Consider the following 18,280-nt stretch of genomic DNA (forward strand, 5'->3'; position numbering starts at 1 on the left):
TGTTGGCATTTTATGGCATACACAATGTTAGACGATGAGCAATTAAATAGTCCCGAGATGGTATGTGTGATGTTGTTGGGGCCAGTAATGGTGTTGTCCGGGTGTATGTGGCAGCAAAGTTGGCATCTGGGTTTATTGCAGGCTCTGGTGCCAGTGTCCGTGTTAGGTCTGGTTGTAGTATTATTGTGGGTTAGGAGTTGTTTAAGACTGGGTGGCTGTCTGTAGGCAATGAAAGGTCTTCCTCCCAGAGCTTGAGAAAGAGAACTGTCATTGTCCAGGAGAGGTTGTAGATCTCTGATGATGCGTTGTACTGTTTTAACTTGGGAGCTGTATGTGATGACTAGAGGTGTTCTGTTATTTTCTTTTTTGGGTCTGTCTTGCAGCAAGTTCTCTCTGGGTATCAGTCTGGCTCTGTTGATCTGTTGTCTAACTTCATCTGCTGGGTATTTTAGTTCTAAAAAGGTTTGCTGTAGATCTCTTAGGTGGGAGTCTCTGTCTGTAGAATTGGAGCAGATGCGGCTGTAACGTAGTGCCTGGCTATATACAATGGACTGTTTGGTATGTTTGGGATGGTAGCTAGAGGCATGTAGATATGTTTGTCGGTCAGTTGGTTTACGGTATAAGGTGGTGTCTATGCGCCCATCCTGTATTTTTATAGTAGTGTCCAAAAAATGTATTTCTTGCATAGATTGATTCATTGTTAGGTTGATGGTGGGTCTTTAAAGGTTAGGTTGTTAGGTTGATGGTAGGTCTTTAAAGGTCAGCACCAACACGTTGGATTGTGCTCAGAAACATACTGGGAGCCAATGAAGATCCTTTAGTACCGGTGTTATATGGTCCCGACGGCTTCTTGCAGTCATCAGTCTAGCTGCCGCATTCTGGATTAGTTGTTGTTTCTGAGTCACCTTCAAAGGTAGCCCCACGGAGAGCACATGGCAGTAGTCCAAGTGGGAGATAACCAGGGCATGCACTATACTGTTGAGACAGGGAGCAGGCAGGCAGGGTCTCAGCCTGCATACCAGATGGTGCTGGTAGACAGCTGCCCTGGATACAGAACTGACCTGCGCCTCCATGGACAGCTGTGAGTCCAAAATGACCCTCAGACTGCGCACCTGGTCCTTCAGGGGCACAGTTACCCCATTCAGGACCAGGGAGTCCCCCCTACACCTATTTTTTTAAAAGCAGGAAGAAAACATCCTGCCCACTGAAGGAGGCGACAGATGATTAAAAACCACAGTCCCAGCTGCAAATAAATGTTTTTGCCTGGCTCCCGGCGATATGTAACGATGGCACCAGGCCAGCTTCCCTGGGGAGAGCATTCTGCACGTGGGAGGTGCCACCAATGAAAAGACCCCATTCCCATGTTGCCACTTTCCTGTGGAGGGGGTCCATGGAGAAGGTGGGGCCCTTAAAATGGAGACCCCTCCCCCAGAAGGCGGAGCTACAACTCCTATTTAAGGTTCAGTCGGAGGCTGGCTGGTGCTGAAACAACACCTGAGCTCTGCTCTGCTGGAGCTGTCCAAGGTACCGCTGGACCTGAAAACTTTTGCCTCCCCTCAGCTGCTGACTTGCCTCAACCCAGACCTTGCTGCACATTGCTCTAACGTAGACTTTGCCCAATTTCCCCATGCTACCATCTGCTCTTCCAGATCTGAACTCTTCACTTGGGCCCAAAGCAGAACATCCATTCTCTGCCAACTTTATCTTACGTCTTAAAGTCCGATTCAGAACCTCTGAAGGTGCCACTAATCTGAGTGCCTCTCTGCATGTTTTTTTTTTTTTTAAAAAAACCAACTTAAAGAACCTTCAAATCAATCCTTCATCTACCTAAACTTGAATTGGCAGACATGAGGTGGTTCAGCACAGCCAATTTCCCTTTTAGTGGTTTGAGAAGTGGGATAAAATTTATCTGAGCCACACCAGGACATCAATAAACGACCTGGTTTCCGTTCTGCAGCTAAGCTTTCGTTCTCTGTGATATGCCAGGAAGTAGCAGGCATGAAGTAGCCCACTAGGACCAGTTTTCCTTAGAGCTGGTGTTAGAAGTGGGATGAAATTTATTGGGGCAACACTGAGATATAAAAGATAAGCTGGTTTTCTGTCTGCAGTGAGGCTTGAATTCCTAGCGAGAGTTCCAGGAAGTGACAGGTACAAGGTGGTCTGCCAAAACCAGTTTCCTTTAAATTTGGTGTCAGGAGTGGGATTTACTGGGGCCACACTGAGTCTTAAAAGCGACCTGGTTCCCCACATCTTGTCTTCCAAAGCAGAAAATAGGCAGGGGCCTGAAGGAGACCCATGAAATCATGTTCTTCCATGCATGAAATGACAAAACGCTGGAGATGGAGGGGACTGGGTTGGGGGTGGGGAGTGAGAGAATGCAGACCTGTTTGAAAGCCAAAATAACAACAAGGACGGAGAGTTGTGGGGGGGGGGAGGGAGACGGCCGAGAGGCCTCTTTTGTATCTCTGAATCCAGCCAAGCAGGCCGGGGCAGAAGAGCCCGCAAATTCCTTCAGAGATCAAACGCCCTTCACCAGCTGGATAAGAGATGTCAAAACAAATAGGGCGTCTGGTCAGGGAGGGGGGGAGAGTCTTGGGATGGGGTGGGGGGGGCAACTGGGCTCGCAGCGGACAGATCCGATATCCCTCCTTTGAGGCGCAGCTTCTGCGATGGGAAAGGAGTGGGAAGGAGAGGGAGAGAGTCATAAATCAGACACTGGCAAGGCTGGGAGAAGAACAGCCAGATGCTGGGGGGTGGAGGTGGAGGTGGAGGTGGGGTGGGGGTGCCCCCCAGCCCCCCCTTGCTATGCTCTTCCAGCAGAATTCTCCAGAAAGAAGTGGTCGTGGCATTGCTGCTGTGGAAACAAATCTCCCCGAGGCTCCTTCAGTCTTGGAAATCTCAGTGGTCACTGTCTTTGGGTGTCTTTTCCCCTCTGTGAATTTCATAGGATCGTAGAATTGTATGGGGGCCTGGGGATCATCTAGTCCAACCCTCTGCCATGCAGGAATATGCTGCTGTCCCATACGGGGATCAAACCTGCAACATTGGCATTATCAGCGCCATGTACTAACCAACGGAGCTCCAATTAATAACAAGGAATTGTTATTAATTTGTTGTTTAGTTGTGTCCGCCTCTTCGTGACCCCCTGGACCAGAGCACGCCAGGCCCTCCTGTCTTCCACTGCCTCCCGCACTTTGGTCAAACTCATGCTGGTAGCTTCGAGAACACTGTCCAACCATCTTGTCCTCTGTCGTCCCCTTCTCCTTGTGCCAACATCTTTCCCAACATCAGGATCTTTTCCAGGGAGTCTTCTCTTCTCATGAGGTGGCCAAAGTCTTGGAGCCTCAGCTTCAGGATCTGTCCTTCCAGTGAGCACTCAGGGCTGATTTCCTTCAGAATGGAGAGGTTGGATCTTCTTGCACTCCGTGGGACTCTCAAGAGTCTCCTCCAGCACCATAATTCAAAAGCATCAATTATTTGATTGTTGTTTAGTCGTGTCCAACTCTTCGTGACCCCCTGGACCAGAGCACGCCAGGCACTCCTGTCTTCCACTGCCTCCCCCAGTTTGGTCAAACTCATGCTGGTCTCTTCGAGAACACTGTCCCACCATCTCGTCCTCTGTCGTCCCCTTCTCCTTGCACCCTCCATCTTTCCCACCATCAGGGTCTTTTCCAGGATCACTTCTGATCACTTCTTTGCTTATTCATTAATTTGTACATTGCCCAAGACCCACAGGTCTCAGGGCGGTTAGAGCATAAAACCGCAATACAGTGGTACCTCAGGTTACATACGCTTCAGGTTACAGACTCCGCTAACCCAGAAACTGTTCTTAACCTGAAGCACCACTTTAGCTAATGGGGCCTCCCGCTGCCACCGCGCTGCCAGAGCACGATTTCCGTTCTCATCCTGAAGCAAAGTTCTTAACCCGAGGTACTATTTCTGGGTCAGTGGAGTCAGTAACCTGAAGCATATGTAACCTGAGGTACCACTGTATTCCTTTAAGCCTCTTAAGTGTGGGTCAAGCAACTGGCAGGGCCATCGTGGGTAGGACCGTAAAATCAGTACAATGTTGACAGCAGATGGTGGTGAGATTCCTCTCCAGCAATGCGCAAGAATTTGGGAGTTGGTGTGAAAGTCCAGAAAAGTGTGTGTCATTTTTCTGTCTCATCTATACAGCACACAGATACACACACACACACAGAGAGAGAGAGAGAGAGAGAAGGAGAGGAAGAGGAGGAGGAGAAGGAGAAGAGGAGGAGGAATAATTTTGCAGACTTGTGTCCAAATTACCTTTAAAGGTGGCACACCAACTCCCCACCTCTGCCAAGCAAGAACAAGATTCCAAGGGGTTCCAGATGTTCATGTTTTCATTGTGAATCAAGACATGGCAGAAATTGTAGTGACTTTGAGATATATGTTTTGTTCGCATATACAGTGGTACCTTGGGTTAAGAACTTAATTCGTTCTGGAGGTCCGTTCTTAACCTGAAACTGTTCTTAACCTGAGGTACCACTTTAGCTAATGGGGCCTCCCGCCGCTACCGCCGCACGATTTCTGTTCTCATCCTGAAGCAAAGTTGTGATATTTCTGGGTTAGCGGAGTCTGTAACCTGAAGCGTCTGTAACCCGAGGGTACCACTGTATACATGTAAACCTGGTGAGGGGAGCTGATGGTTGTCACACCCTCAGTGAGTGAGGGGCTTCCGCTGCATGTCAGACCAGGACCTGAGAGAGCCCATGGTTGAAATCTCCCCACTCAGCCATGATGCTCACTTGGTGTGGCCCTGGGCCAGCCAGCCACTCACTCTCGGCCTGGCCAACCTCACAGGGTTGTTAAGAAGACAGAATGGGAAGAACTATGTATGCACACCCCCTTTCCTTAGAGGAAAGACAGGATATGCAGCCGAACAATCAAGGGTGAATTTGTATGAATCATGAAGGCCTCATTGGACAGGGCCCTTAGAGAAACCACTGATCCACAGACCTCACCTGTGATGGCCTAGGATTCAGACTCGGATTCTGAACCCGAGGGATCCCAGCCTGCACAGGATTCCCCGTCTCCAGAACCAGCTGAGCTAGGGCTGGCGCTTGAGCCTGAAGGGTCCTCACCTGTGCTGGGTCCTCAGGTGCAGGCATCAGCTGAGTCTGCTCTGGCTCCTGAGGTGATGGAGGACCCATTGCCTGCAGGTGCTCCACTCTCAGCCCCGTCAGAGGAAACCAAGGTTGCCTCTAGGTCCGGGAACCCTCCAGCCTCTCCTGAGCTGCAGAGGCTCAGGGCAGAGAGGCGGAGGGAACTAAGTTCCCGCAGGAGGAGGGATCGCCTCCAGGCCAGGAGAGGCGAGTCACCAGAGTATTGGGGCCGCCCTATGCCTCGGGGCAGATAAAAGCCGGCCAGCCCAGTCCCAGGTTGCGGGAGCAACATTGTTGGTTGCTAGTTCCTGCCTGAACCCTGTCCTGCTTTCCTGCCTGAGCTCCTGACCTGCCATGGCTCCCTGCTTGCAAGCCTGTTCCTGACTTCACCCGAATCCCTGCCCTGCACCCAGCTTCAGCTACTACGGACTGCCTCCACGTTGCACCTTTGACCATGAACCGGACTTGGACCTCGCCACTTGGGCAACCCACGGGACCAGCACATCACCTTTACCTACAATCATAGAATCATAGAATTGTAAGGGACCCCAATGTCCTTTTTTCCAGGCTAAACATATTTCAGCTCCTTCAACCGTTCCTCATCAGGCTTGCTTTCAAGACCCTTGATCATCTTGGTCGCCCTCCTCTGCACACCTTGTCAACATCCTTCTTAAACGGGTGGTGCCCTGAACTGGACACAGGACTCCAGGTGTGGTCTGACCAAGGCAAAATAGCGCAGCACTATGACTTCCCCTGATCTGGACACTAGACTGCTGTGAATGCAGTTTAGAATAGCATTAGCTTCACCCCCCAAGCCCCCCCCCCAGCTGTATCACACTTGTTTCCATCCCAACTTGGAAATGTCATTAGGGATGGAACTTTTTACATGCAAAGTGTGAGCTCTGCCGCCAAGCTCTGGCCATTCCCCTAAAGGCAGAGTAAGATTCTGGTCCTCATTGATCTGCAATACTGTGATAATAATAATAATAATAATAATAATAATAATAATAATAATAATAAATTATTTATTTAGACCCCTCCCATCTGGCTGGGTCTCCCCAGCCACCCTGGGCAGCTTCCAACAAAATATTAAAATACAGTAATGCCTCAAACATTAAAAGCTTCCCTAAACAGGGCTGCCTTCAGATGTCATCTAAAAGCCTGGTAGTTGTTGTTCTCTTTGAAATCTGGTGGGAGGGCGATCCACAGGGCGGGCGCCACCACCGAGAAGGCCCTCTGCCTGGTTCCCTGTAACTTGGCTTCTCGTAGCGAGGGAACCGCCAGAAGGCCCTCGGAGCTGGACCTCAATGTCCGGGCAGAACGACGAAGGTGGAGATGCTCCTTCAGGTATACTGGACTGAGGCTGTTTAGGGCTTTCAAGGTCAGCACCAACACTTTGAATTGTGCTTGGAAATGTACCAGGAGCCAATGTAAGTCTTTCAAGACCGGTGTTATGTGGTCTCGGCGGCCGCCCCCAGTCACACATTGCAGTAGTCCAAGCGGGAGATAACCAGAAATGTCATTAGGGATGGAATTTTTTACATGCAAAGTTTGAGCTCTGCCACCAAGCTCTGGCCATTCCCCTAAAAGCAGAGTAAGATTCTGGTCCTCATGGATCTGCATAAATAGTTGCTTTAGGTAGGAATGCAGGACACTCCTTTATTCAGAGACCGAACTTTGTTCAATCTAGCTATGCAACGTCTGTAAGAAAGTGCCTATAGGAATTTTCTACTTTAACTGGAAGCATCAAGGGTGTCCCCAAAAGCGGGAGTGTGTGTGTGCGTGTGTCAACACTCTAGAAAACATCTGGCCTTTCCTCAGAGGCTACCTTAATATGACCACCTTAAAGTCTTAACTGACTTCAGGGCTACCCACATCTCCCTCCAGAATCTGAAGCCAGCACAGAGGTCACTCCCCCCTCCCTCTGCAAGAAGCAGAGGCTTCTGGGTTGAGCTGACAGGGAATCTTTAAAATTTACGTTCTGGAGGCGTTGGGCGCATGGCTGGCCCAGCCCTCCTTTTGTCTGGTCTGCCCACGCCTTCAGATTTATTTATTTTCCCCCTGACTCAGCAGACTGTTGACCTCGTCTGTTTCCCAGCCGCGGGTTTTTCCTCCGAGAGGCGGATGAGCAAATACTTATATATGCCAGGGGAAAAGAAATATAGAGTCCAGGAAGTGGCTCAGATGTTTTTGTGGGAAATGGATGAGCTCAGAAGGAAAAGTGCTTGGGAAAGCAAGGAACGCATGGGGCGAACTGGTTAGGTGCACTCCCCACCCTGAAAACTATCATCAACTCCCATATTGTCTAGTACGGCTAATTCCATCTTCCTTATACACTTCATATGTGTCTCCGGATTTTGTTAGGGTGTATCGCAAGAGCAAGGGTTAAACCACAGAGCCTAGGGCTTGCCGATCAGAAGGTCGGCGGTTTGAATCCCCGTGACGGGGTGAGCTCCTGTTGCTCGGTCCCAGCTCCTGCCAACCTAGCAGTTTGAAAGCACGTCAAAGTGCAAGTAGATAAATAGGTACCACTCCGGCGGGAAGGTAAACGGCGTTTCCGTGCGCTGCTCTGGTTCGCCAGAAGCGGCTCAGTCAAGGTGGCCACATGACCTGGAAGCTGTACGCCGGTTCCCTCGGCCAATAAAGCAAGATGAGCACTGCAACCCCAGAGTCGTCCGCAACTGGACTTAACAGTCAGGGGTCCCTTTACTTTACTATCGCAAGAGCGCAATAATATTGGGGAAGCATCACAGAACGATGAATCAAGCAGAATTATATGTGGACAGTCCAGAATAAATCTGCTGCTAATGCACTATGGTTGGGTGGAATCACAGAATAGTGGAGTTGGAAGGGACCCCTGAGGGTCATCTAGTCCAACCCCCTGCAAGGCAGGAATCTCAGCTGAAGCATCTGTGACAGAGGGCCACCCAACCTCTGCTTAAAAACCTCCAAGGAAGGAGAGTCCTTCACCTTCTGAGGGAAACCGTTCCACTGTCAAACAGCTGTTACTGTCAGAAAATCCTTCCTGATGTTGAGTCAGAATCTCCTTTTTTGTATACTTGAAGCCACTGATTCTCCAGAGCAGGAGAAAACAATATTGCTCCATCTTCCACATGAGATAGTTGAAGGTGGCTCTCATATCTCCTCTGTCTCTTCTTTTCCAGGCTAAACATGCTCAGCTCCTTCAACCGTTCCTCATCAGGCTTGCTTTCCAGACCCTTGATGATCTTGGTTGCCCTCCTCTGCACACCTTCCAGCTTGTCAACATCCTTCCTAAATTATGGCACCCAGAACTGGACACAGGACTCCAGGTGTGGTCTGACCAAGGCAGAGTAGTACTATTACTTCCCTTGATGTGGACACTAGACTTCTGTTGATGCAGCCTAGAATAGCATTAGCTTTTTTTTGCTGCTGCATCACACTGTTGACTCATGGTAAGCTTGCGGGTGGCGCTGTGGTCTAAACCACAGAGCCTGGGACTTACCGATCAGAAGGTCGGCGGTTTGAATCCCCGCAATGGGGTGAGCTCCCGTTGCTCGGTCCCTGCTCCTGCCCACCTAGCAGTTCGAAAGCACCTCAAAGTGCAAGTAGATAAATAGGTCCCACTCCGGCGGGAAGGTAAACGGCGTTTCCGTGCGCTGCTCTGGTTCGCCAGAAGCGGCTCAGTCATGCTGGCCACATGACCCGGAAGCTGTACGCCGGCTCCCTCGGCCAGTAAAGCGAGATGAGCACCGCAACCCCAGAGTCAGCCACGACTGGACATAATGGTCAGGGGTCCCTTTACCTTTACTTTAAGCTTGTGGTCCACCAAGACCCCTAGATCCTTTTCGTATGTCCTGCGAGTAAGCCAGCTGTCCTCCATCTTATATTTGTGCTGCTGAGTCAGGGTTTTCATTATTAATCATTAAGGTGCAACTCTGTGTGTTTGTGTATCGGGAAGAGCAGCAGAGTTCTACGGGGGCTTGTCACCAGGTGGTGGGATGACAGGCCTCTCCCCGCTACGAGTCCCCAGGGATGTGTTTGGCTCGTCTGGCTTCCTGGACGGGGAGACAACTCCAGGCCAATCAATGCGGGCCTTAATTGATCGCCGCAAGAATGGCTGCAGGGAGACAGAGCAATTATACGTACACACTCACAGGCGGGGAACCCTTTTTTCATCCATGCCAAATGGTGGCCTGGGTGACCTTGTCCGACATCCTTTCTGCCAGATCTCATCCCACCTGCTCAGGTGCTTTGTTCCACCTAAGAACATCCTTCCATACCCCCTAGTACTGTTCTTGGGGGACAGGGGGTGGGCTGGTGTGGAGGACTCCCTGGTCCCGAATGGGTTAACTGTGTCCCTGAAGGACCAGGTGCGCAGCCTGGGAGTCATTTGGGACTCATAGTTGTCTATGGAGGCGCAGGTCAATTCTGTATCCAGGGCAGCTGTCTACCAGCTCCACCTGGTACGCAGGCTGAGACCCTGCCTGGACTGTCTCGCCAGAGTGGTGCATGCTCTGGTTATCTCCTGCTTGGACTACTGCCATGCGCTCTACGTGGGGCTACCTTTGAAGGTGACCCGGAAACTACAACTAATCCAGAATGCGGCAGCTAGACTGGTGACTGGGGGCGGCCGCCAAGACCACATAACCCTGGTCTTGAAAGACCTACATTGGCTCCCAGTACATTTCTGAGCACAATTCAAAGTGTTGGTGTTGACCTTTAAAGCCTTAAATGGCCTCGGCCCAGTATACCTGAAGGAGCGTCTCCACCCACATTGCTCAGCCCGGACACTGAGGTCCAGCACCAAGGGCCTTCTGGCAGTTCCCTCATTGCGAGAAGCAAAGCTACAGGGAACCAGGCAGAGGGACTTCTCGGTAGTGGTGCCTGCCCTGTGGAACGCCCTCCTATCAGATGTCAAAGAGAAGAACAAGTACCAGACTTTTAGAAGACATCTGAAGGCAGCCCTGTTCAGGAAAGTTTTTAATGTGTGATATTTTAATGTATTTTTAATCTTTGTTGGAAACAGCCCAGAGTGGCTGGGGAAACCCAGCCAAGATGGGCGGGGTACAAATATATTATTATTATTATTATTATTATTATTATTATTATTATTATTACCCTTCAATGCCCTCCCAACGGATGTCAAGGAAATAAATAACTATCTGGCTTTTAGAAGACAGGGAGTTTTTAATGTTTGATGTTTTGCTGTGCTCAACATGTTTAATTTGTTGGAAGCCGCCCTGAATGGCTGGGGCACCCGTCAATCGGCGCCATATATATATAAACATCATAGCCATCCATGCTGGACTACGTACTTAAGGCCAGCTTTGGCAAATGAGATCCGAGGCAGGCCTCCCAAACAACGCTCTTAATCTCAGGGCCGCGAGTTTGAGCCCCACGTTGCGCAAAAAGAGGTTTGGACTAGATGACCCTCCTACGCTACGATTCTTTGATTCTAGGTAGGCACAAAAATGTGCATGCTTGTTCTACGCTAAAAAAACATTAAACCTGTGTTTGAAAACATCTGTGGTTGCGGTCCCACTTGTTCTTGCAGGCATTTTAGAGGCATACAGGGCTGTCTGTGGACTGCGCATATTGCAGTGTGTGCCAGGTAATGTGTGAACAGGGGACAGGTTGTGGCTCAGTGCTGGAGCGTCAACAGGTTGTGTGCAGAAGGTCCTTGGTTCAGTCTCTGGCTTCCCCAGCAAAGACTTGCAGCCGTAAACATCAGAGGGCTTTGCTTTCCTTCTGAGACTCAGCGGCGCAGCCCCTGTTTTGTCTGGTGCTGGGTTCAAGTCTCCCCATCTCCAGCTGAGACTGGCTACCTATTATCTATTAAATAAAGCAAGAAACAAAAATATAGAGAGACAGCTTGCACTTTGGTTACAGTTTCTTCCAGGCAATCACCAGCGACTATGGGATCATTATTTCCCGTTTCAGATGGGTGTGTGTGTGTGTGTCTCTGTGTCCAAAGGTCTTTTTACGAGATTCTCCAGTCTCAGCGCTTTCTGCTGAATCACCCAAGCAAGGAAACAAACCAGTTGATCCTTAAAAACAACACAGCAGGCTGAGGGGGAGTCAGGAACAGAGCTAATTTTTCTGGCCTTCCATTTCAGGAGTGATTTTCCTTTGGGTGCGCGGGTTTAATTTTTTAGAATTCTAGAACGGGCACACTTTTCAGACTCTCCGCTTGAGCCTCACACCCTAGAGACCCCGCAGCCGGCCACAGCAGGCAGTCCTGAGCTCCAGCAACATTTTTTAAAAATGTTGTACATCGCCCTGGGATCTTTAGATAAAGGGCAATATATAAATTGTATTAATGCAGCAGCGCAGTAACTCCAACTCTGTCGAAGGCAGCTCCTCCAGGCTCTGCCCATCCGTCCTGGCAGGGTGTGGGGTTGTGGGAACCAGGAGAGCCAAAAGCCCCCGGCGCGCCCTGCCGGCTGGGTGGCGACGCAGCCCTCTGCGCGCGCTCAGAGACCCTCTGGCGCGCCTCGGGGCTGGGCAGGAAGCGGCGGGCGAGAGGGAGGCGGCCTCGGCAGGCGGGCCGGCCGGCGGAAGGGGAGGGCCGGCGAGGGAGGAGCGAGCCAGCAGCCAGGCACGGAGCGAGCGAGCGAGCGAGCGCCGCCGCGCCAGCCGCTCCAAGTCCTTCCTCGCCGGGGCCTGAACTTTGCGCGCCGCCGCGATGCGCTAAGGCATTTTTGCGCACGGCGGGCGCCCCCTTGGCAGCCTCCCCGGCCACAGATCGGCGCCCCCCGGCTCTTCGAAGGAGACCAGCCCCCCACCTGGAGCCCCCGAGAAGCCCCCGCACCGCTTCGCGTCGCGCTCGCCCGCCATGGCCGCCGGGGAGCCCCGGAGCGCCCCCAACCCTCTCCGGAGCGCGCCAGGCAGGGCCCCCCAACCCTCTCCGCACGGGCGACCCTCCTGAAATCCCGCCCCGGAAAAAACTTGCCTGGCTTTTTTCTTTTCCCCATTTTCCTCTTTCCTCCCCTCCCCTGTTCTAGTTTCTTTCCAGGACCCCCTTTTTAACAAAACCTTTCCAAAACTTGGATACCCCCAACCCCTCTCCAACACGTTCCCCCCTCGATCTGCAAAACAACTTTGGGGAGGGTGTCTTTTTTCAGGGTCCCAGTTCTCCCTCTCCTAAGACTCCCCCCAAACGTCATCCCCTTCTCTCCCCCCCCCATTTTAAGGAATATTTTTTACCAGCCCGAAGTGACCTGGATTTAACTTTTTTATCTTTTTCTTTTTTTACGCTTTCCACCTTGAGCCCCCTAACCTGGGCGCCAGGCTGGTGACCGCTGGCTCCCTCCTCCCACGAAATTGCCCCCCTGAAATTGCCCTTGGGGGGGGGGAAGCCAAGGCTTAATAACAACAATAATCATAATGCTGGTGGTGATCTATTAAGGAGACATTTTTGTGCCTGACTTCGCCGCCGCCGCCGCCGCCTGGAAGGAGAGAGCGCCCCCAACCCGCGGCTGGCGGCCGGAGCCGTGCTGGGCCCCCACCCCGACCCCTCCGGCCCCCCACCACGGACACCCCCACCGCACCCCTCTCCCCCCCTCCGGGGCGCTATGGCCATGGTGACCGGGGAATGGGGCGACCCTAACGGAGGCGAGGCCAACGGCTTGGAGAAGGGCTACCCCCGGCACTCGGAGGACGACTCGGCCTCCCCCCAGGGGGGCACCAGCGACCAGGAGCCCCTCGACGACGACAAGCCGGGCATCCAGGTGGACTGCGTGGTGTGCGGGGACAAATCCAGCGGGAAGCACTACGGCGTCTTCACCTGCGAGGGCTGCAAGAGTTTCTTCAAGCGCAGCATCCGCAGGAACCTCAGCTACACTTGCAGGTGGGCCTGGGATTTTGATTTAAAATAAAATAAAATTTGGGGGGTGGGGTGGCTGGGGAGTGGGGGAAATGGGGCGCACCTGGGCATCACCTCCATCCACCCCTTTATTTAACATCACGTTTCTCTCTGAATCCCCCCTAAACCCCCCTTTCTGTCCGGCCTGGCCTTTCCGGAGAAGTCAAGAAGTAGGGGTGCTTTTCCACGCATGAGACTGGGAGAAGGGGTGCCGCTGCACCCATGGGTGAGAGAGGGTGGTCTGCCTGTTTGTGAGATGGGGCGGGGTGCTCTGTCTGTTAGAGGGGGTGCTGTGCCCATGGGTGAGAAGGGGTGCCCTTTCTGTTGGTGAGAAGGGGGTGCCCTCTCCATCTCTCCATGGGTGAGGAGGGGTGCTGTGCCTTTCCGTTTATGAGAAGGGCATCCTCTGTCCATTTGTGGGGAGAGGGTGCTGTGTCTGAGAAGGGGCGCTGGCTGACCCCCTGTTCCGCCTCTGGGGAGTCGGGGCCTTCTCTGCTCTCTGGACTTACAGCCTTGGAGTCGCCTCAAAATCCAGGCCGCCTTCGGGGTCTGCTCCTCTGCCTGCTCCTCCTCGGATTGGGGCTTTTTGCTTTGAGACGGAGTCAGGGACGTCTTTCGATTCCCATTGTTGGCGTCGCTGGAGGTGGGTGGCAGGAAACGTGCCCCCATCTCCTGTGCACCCCCCTCACTGCCAACCCCCCCCCCAAATTATTTCGGATTTCCTTTCCCAAGTCCGCCTCTGTATCCTATGTCATTTCCTTCGCTTGTATCCACCCCCTTCCTTCAAGGAGCTTGAGGCGGTGGGCACGATTCTCTCCCTCCCTATGCAATCCTTACAACAAGCTACAAGGTTGGAAGATGGGCACATGGTGGAATTTGAACCTTGGTCTCCAAGGCCCTAGCCTAGCCCGACACTCAAGGCTCTGGTGAACCTGTGTAGTCAGTTCCTGGTGAAAACTGGCTTTCCGCCTTGAGAACGCAGCTTGGCTCGCTGACTCGAGATGTCTGGATTTGTGAGTGTGACTTGCTGTCTAGTTTTGCGGTGCCCTGAGATGTTTTGCTGTTGCAGGCGAGCTGGTCAGGGGGTGCCCCTCTCAAGTGCCACCCCTGTCTCCTTGACACCCCTAAATACATCATTGCTTCTGGCGGCTGTGGCCTTCGCTGCAGCATATAAACACTTAAGCAGGTGTGTGGTTTAGAGTTGAGGCTCTGTCATACTTTGGGTGTCCCCTTTTGAGAGGAGAGGTGGCGACAAGAACATTTTAACAATGCACAGCACTTGTGTGTATGCAGGAGACCAAATGCAGTTCCTTCTGATGTTATGTGGCAATCATATCATAGAATCGTACAGTTGGGACCCCAGGGTCATCTAGTCCAACCCGCTGCGGTCATTCCTTTGCTTGATGTTTCTGCAGGCGGATTGGGTTTAATGCAGCAGTCTTGCATTTTAAGAGTCATAGAATCGCAGAATTTTAGAGTTGGAAGGGACCCTGAGGGTTATATAGTATTGTGTCCTGTTCATTCTTATTTTAAAAAATGGATTTTCCAGTGTTAGAAACTCAAATATATAAGCTAGGGGCCAAGTGACTCCATCAACCAAGCTTGCCAAAGCCAAAACACAATGCCTGGTTGCGCTTTTGGGAAAGACGGCTCTAAAGTCTTATTTTCCAAATGATGGACTGACTGTGATGGATTCTCAGTTAAACATCTGGCTAGTTCAGAGGACAGCCTTGGGCTGGTTAAGAGCTTTGAGAATTTAAAAGAAGGAAAGTCACTTAATTCAGGGACAGACTGCACATCTATTGGCCTATTCCGACCTCTTTTTCTTAATGCGAACACAGACCATTCGTAACATAGGGCTATTCTTCCTAAATCTGAGCAGGGCAATGGGGGAAGCAAAGACAAGTGACAACAATTCACTATGATGCTCTTCACTGCTGCTGCTCAGGCTGCACAGAAAAAGGCTTTTGGTTCCTGAAATTCATTCCGATTGTGCAGATAAAATATAACTGATAGAATTTTACAGGATGGAGCCTTAGTGTGTGAAAACAGGTCCAGATCCAAGGATCCGCAGATGGGGGAGAGGTCAGGTGCCATCCTGGCTCCAAGGCATCTTCACTTGGTCACGAGTGACCGATAGCCAGGTGCAAAAAGCGCCTGGCTAATTTCGAACACTGGCTGGAGTGTGTCGAATCCCTCGCTTTACCTGAAGAGAGAAAGAGAGATATTGTGTGTGTGTGTGTGTGTGTGTGTAGAAATCAGCAACTTTTAAAAAATATGTATTTTATTAGTTTTTTTAACATATCATTTCGAACAATCATATAACATAACTTCTTAACTTATACAATGTTTTAGACTTCTGTCAACACCTCTGATGATTTTCCGTTCTTTATCACCTTATCCTGCATTTCTTAATTTCTCTGTTACACTTAATTATCTCAACTCATAATTTTCCTCATGGTCTTCCATGCAATATTTCAAAAAGTCCCCCTTACAAAACTTCTTGCAATCCTACTAGCGTAATCTGTTCATTACAATTGCTTTTCAAATAGTTTGTATATTTACTCCAGTCTTCTGAGAATCTCTGGTCCCGCAGGTTTCGAACCCTTCCTGTTAGTTTATCCAGTTCTGCATAGTCCATAGAAATCAGCAACTTTTTCCTGGCTTTGTTGTCTCCTCAACAAAGGTGAGAGCCCCTTCTGTCGCCCCCCCCTCCACTTTTTGCCCCTGGTCCTGCTCACCAGGACCCCCCCCCCTCCGCGAGGTCCCCCCCCCCCTTCCCTCGGTCCCGGGTGTCAGTGAAACCGGCTAGCCGCAGATTCCCTCAGTCCTCCTTAAGAGATTCAGCTTTGAAATGGGACTGGGAATGAGAGCCGGCAGTGGGGATAGTGGTTAGAGCGTTGGACCAATACTTAACATGGGAAACCAGGGTTCAAATCTTGCTGCCCAGCCCATGAAGCTCAGTGGGTAACCTCGGGACAGTCGCTCCCAAGGACTCCCCTTCCTAGCAGAGGTCAGTTAGGGGTTCATTGCCTGCCGTTCCTGCATTTCAAGGGGTTGGACTAGATGACCCTTAGGGGTGTCTTCCAACTCTACAATGCTAGGATTCTGCAAGGATGCTAATGGTCTGTCTTGCAGGACTGCTGTTGCAAAGATTTCAAACAAACCCCTGTGTTGCAAAACGTCAACAATGTTTAGGCAACACGATGACATACGTAATAGACAATCTTTATAGAATTCCTTCAGCATGGTGGGAAAATATAGAATTGTTTCGTAAACCCATCTTATATATTCAAATGAATATATGTGAATGAAAATATCAAATGCTGTGGAGCAGCGCTGACGAAGATCTACGAAACAGCAGTCAATATCCGGAATCTCTGTTCAGTGTTGGACATTATATTTGCTGAATACACAAAGCTACACAGCTTATCTTTCGTCGTACAAAGTTTGGTACCTCGCTTCATTTAAAGATTTTCAGAGACTAAGATTTCATTTTGAACTTGTTACTGTTTGAAGGGATTCTATAAAGATTGTCTATTATGTATGCATATGGTCATCGTTGTTGCCTAAACGTTGCTGACGTTGCAAAGATTTCAGCAGTCCTTGGAGTGATGAGGAAGCGTTCGGAATCAAAACCAGGATTTGTTCTTTTCTCAGCTCTGCTTTCCAGGAATCCTTGGAATGAGATTTATTGCAAGAACTCTGGGACGGATCCTGAACTGGGGGTGTGTGGTGTGGTGTGTGCCTCGTCATCCCCTTTGTGACACCCGTGAGAGGTAGTCAAGCCAGGGCTTGTGTGAATCGCCCATGTTGGGGCTTGTGGTGCTGTTGTGATAACCTTGGATTTTTGCTCCGTTCAAAACAAGCGCTCAAGTTACAAGCCCTCAAGGCTGTTGAGAGTTGGCCGCCTCCACCGCACTCGGTGCTCTGCCCTTCCCCGTGAGTGGGAAAAAGCAGACGATGCCGTTGCCAAATCCTTGCCAAATTTGCTGCAGCCCTCAGGGAAGAGGGGTTGGGTGTGAAATATTGGCTGCCTCCTTTAACACCTGGCCAGTTTTCTCACTGGGAGTCGGGTGTTTAATCCTGCGGCTTGGGGATTTGGCGTGTACGTATAAATCCTCCTTTGGGGGTTTGTGGCGTGAACTTCCTGCGATCCGGAGTCGTGCCTAGCAGGTGATTCGAATCCAGGACCAGAGATTGACAGGTGCTTTCCCTTAGTTTGGGGCAGCCCATGTTTCCCCCCCCCCATCCTGAAGTTGGACTAGATTTCCCTGGAGGTTCCTTCACTTCTATGTTTCTGTGATTCGGATCTAACATTTCTCTAGCAGTTGCAAATAGGCTACCAGACAGTGTTAGAAACTAAGATATATAATAAGCTACGGGCCTACCCGAAGGGACGCGGGTGGGGCTGTGGGTTAAACCACAGAGCCTAGGACTTGCCGATCAGAAGGTCGGCGGTTCAAATCCCCGCAATGACGGGGTGAGCTCCCGTTGCTCAGTCCCTGCTCCTGCCAACCTAGCAGTTCGAAAGCACGTCAAAGTGCAAGTAGATAAATAGGTACCGCTCCGGCGGGAAGGTAAATGGTGTTTCCGTGCGCTGCTCTGGTTCGCCAGAAGCGGCTTAGTCATGCTGGCCACATGACCCGGAAGCTGTACGCCGGCTCCCTCAGCCAATAAAGCGAGATGAGCGTCGCAACCCCAGAGTCGGTCACGACTGGACCTAATGGTCAGGGGTCCCTTTACCTAGGCTCCAAATGGCTCTTTAAACCAAAGTTGCTGGTGCCAAAACGGAAAGCCTAGTTACCCTAAAGTCTTACTTTCCTAATGATGGACTGACTGTGATGGATTCTCAGTTAAAACGTCTGGCTAATTCAGAGGACAGCCTTGAGCCAGGTTAAGAACTTTGAGAACTGAAAGAAGGAAAGTCCCTTGATCCAGGGACAGTCCACAAATATTGCCTTATTCCAGCCTCTTTTTATCAACAGTGACATGGATCATTCATCACGTAGGAATATTCTTCCCAACTCTGAGCAGGGCAGTGGGGGAACTGAAGACAAGCAACAACAGTTCGCTATAACGCTCTTCACTGCTCCTTCTCAGGCTGCACAGAAAAAGCGTTTTGGTTCCTGAAATTCATTCTGATTGTGCCGATCAAATATGGCAGGATGGGGCCTTAGTGTGTGAAAAGGGTCCAGACCCAAGGATCCCCAGATGGGGGAGACGTCAGGCGTCATCCCGGCAGCCAGACATCTTCACATAACTGTCAAGCGTCCCTTATTTGGCGGGACAGTCCCTTATCCCA

At 50.9% G+C, this 18,280-nt stretch overlaps 1 protein-coding gene across 1 annotated transcript in view; it reads left to right on the forward strand.

The window, feature by feature from the left end:
- Nucleotides 1–11,694: 11,694 nt before the first annotated feature.
- The window catches only part of NR2F6 (nuclear receptor subfamily 2 group F member 6), a 28,572-nt gene continuing 21,986 nt past the window's right edge, over nucleotides 11,695–18,280 (forward strand). The window contains exon 1 of the mRNA XM_081846351.1: nucleotides 11,695–12,960. Within this exon, the coding sequence (XP_081702477.1) occupies nucleotides 12,686–12,960 (275 nt within the window). The 5' untranslated portion in view covers nucleotides 11,695–12,685. The remainder of the gene's footprint in view (nucleotides 12,961–18,280) is intronic.

The sequence above is a fragment of the Podarcis erhardii genome (assembly GCF_964252035.2).
Source record: "Podarcis erhardii genome assembly, chromosome: 18".
Taxonomy (NCBI): Eukaryota; Metazoa; Chordata; class Lepidosauria; order Squamata; family Lacertidae; genus Podarcis; species Podarcis erhardii.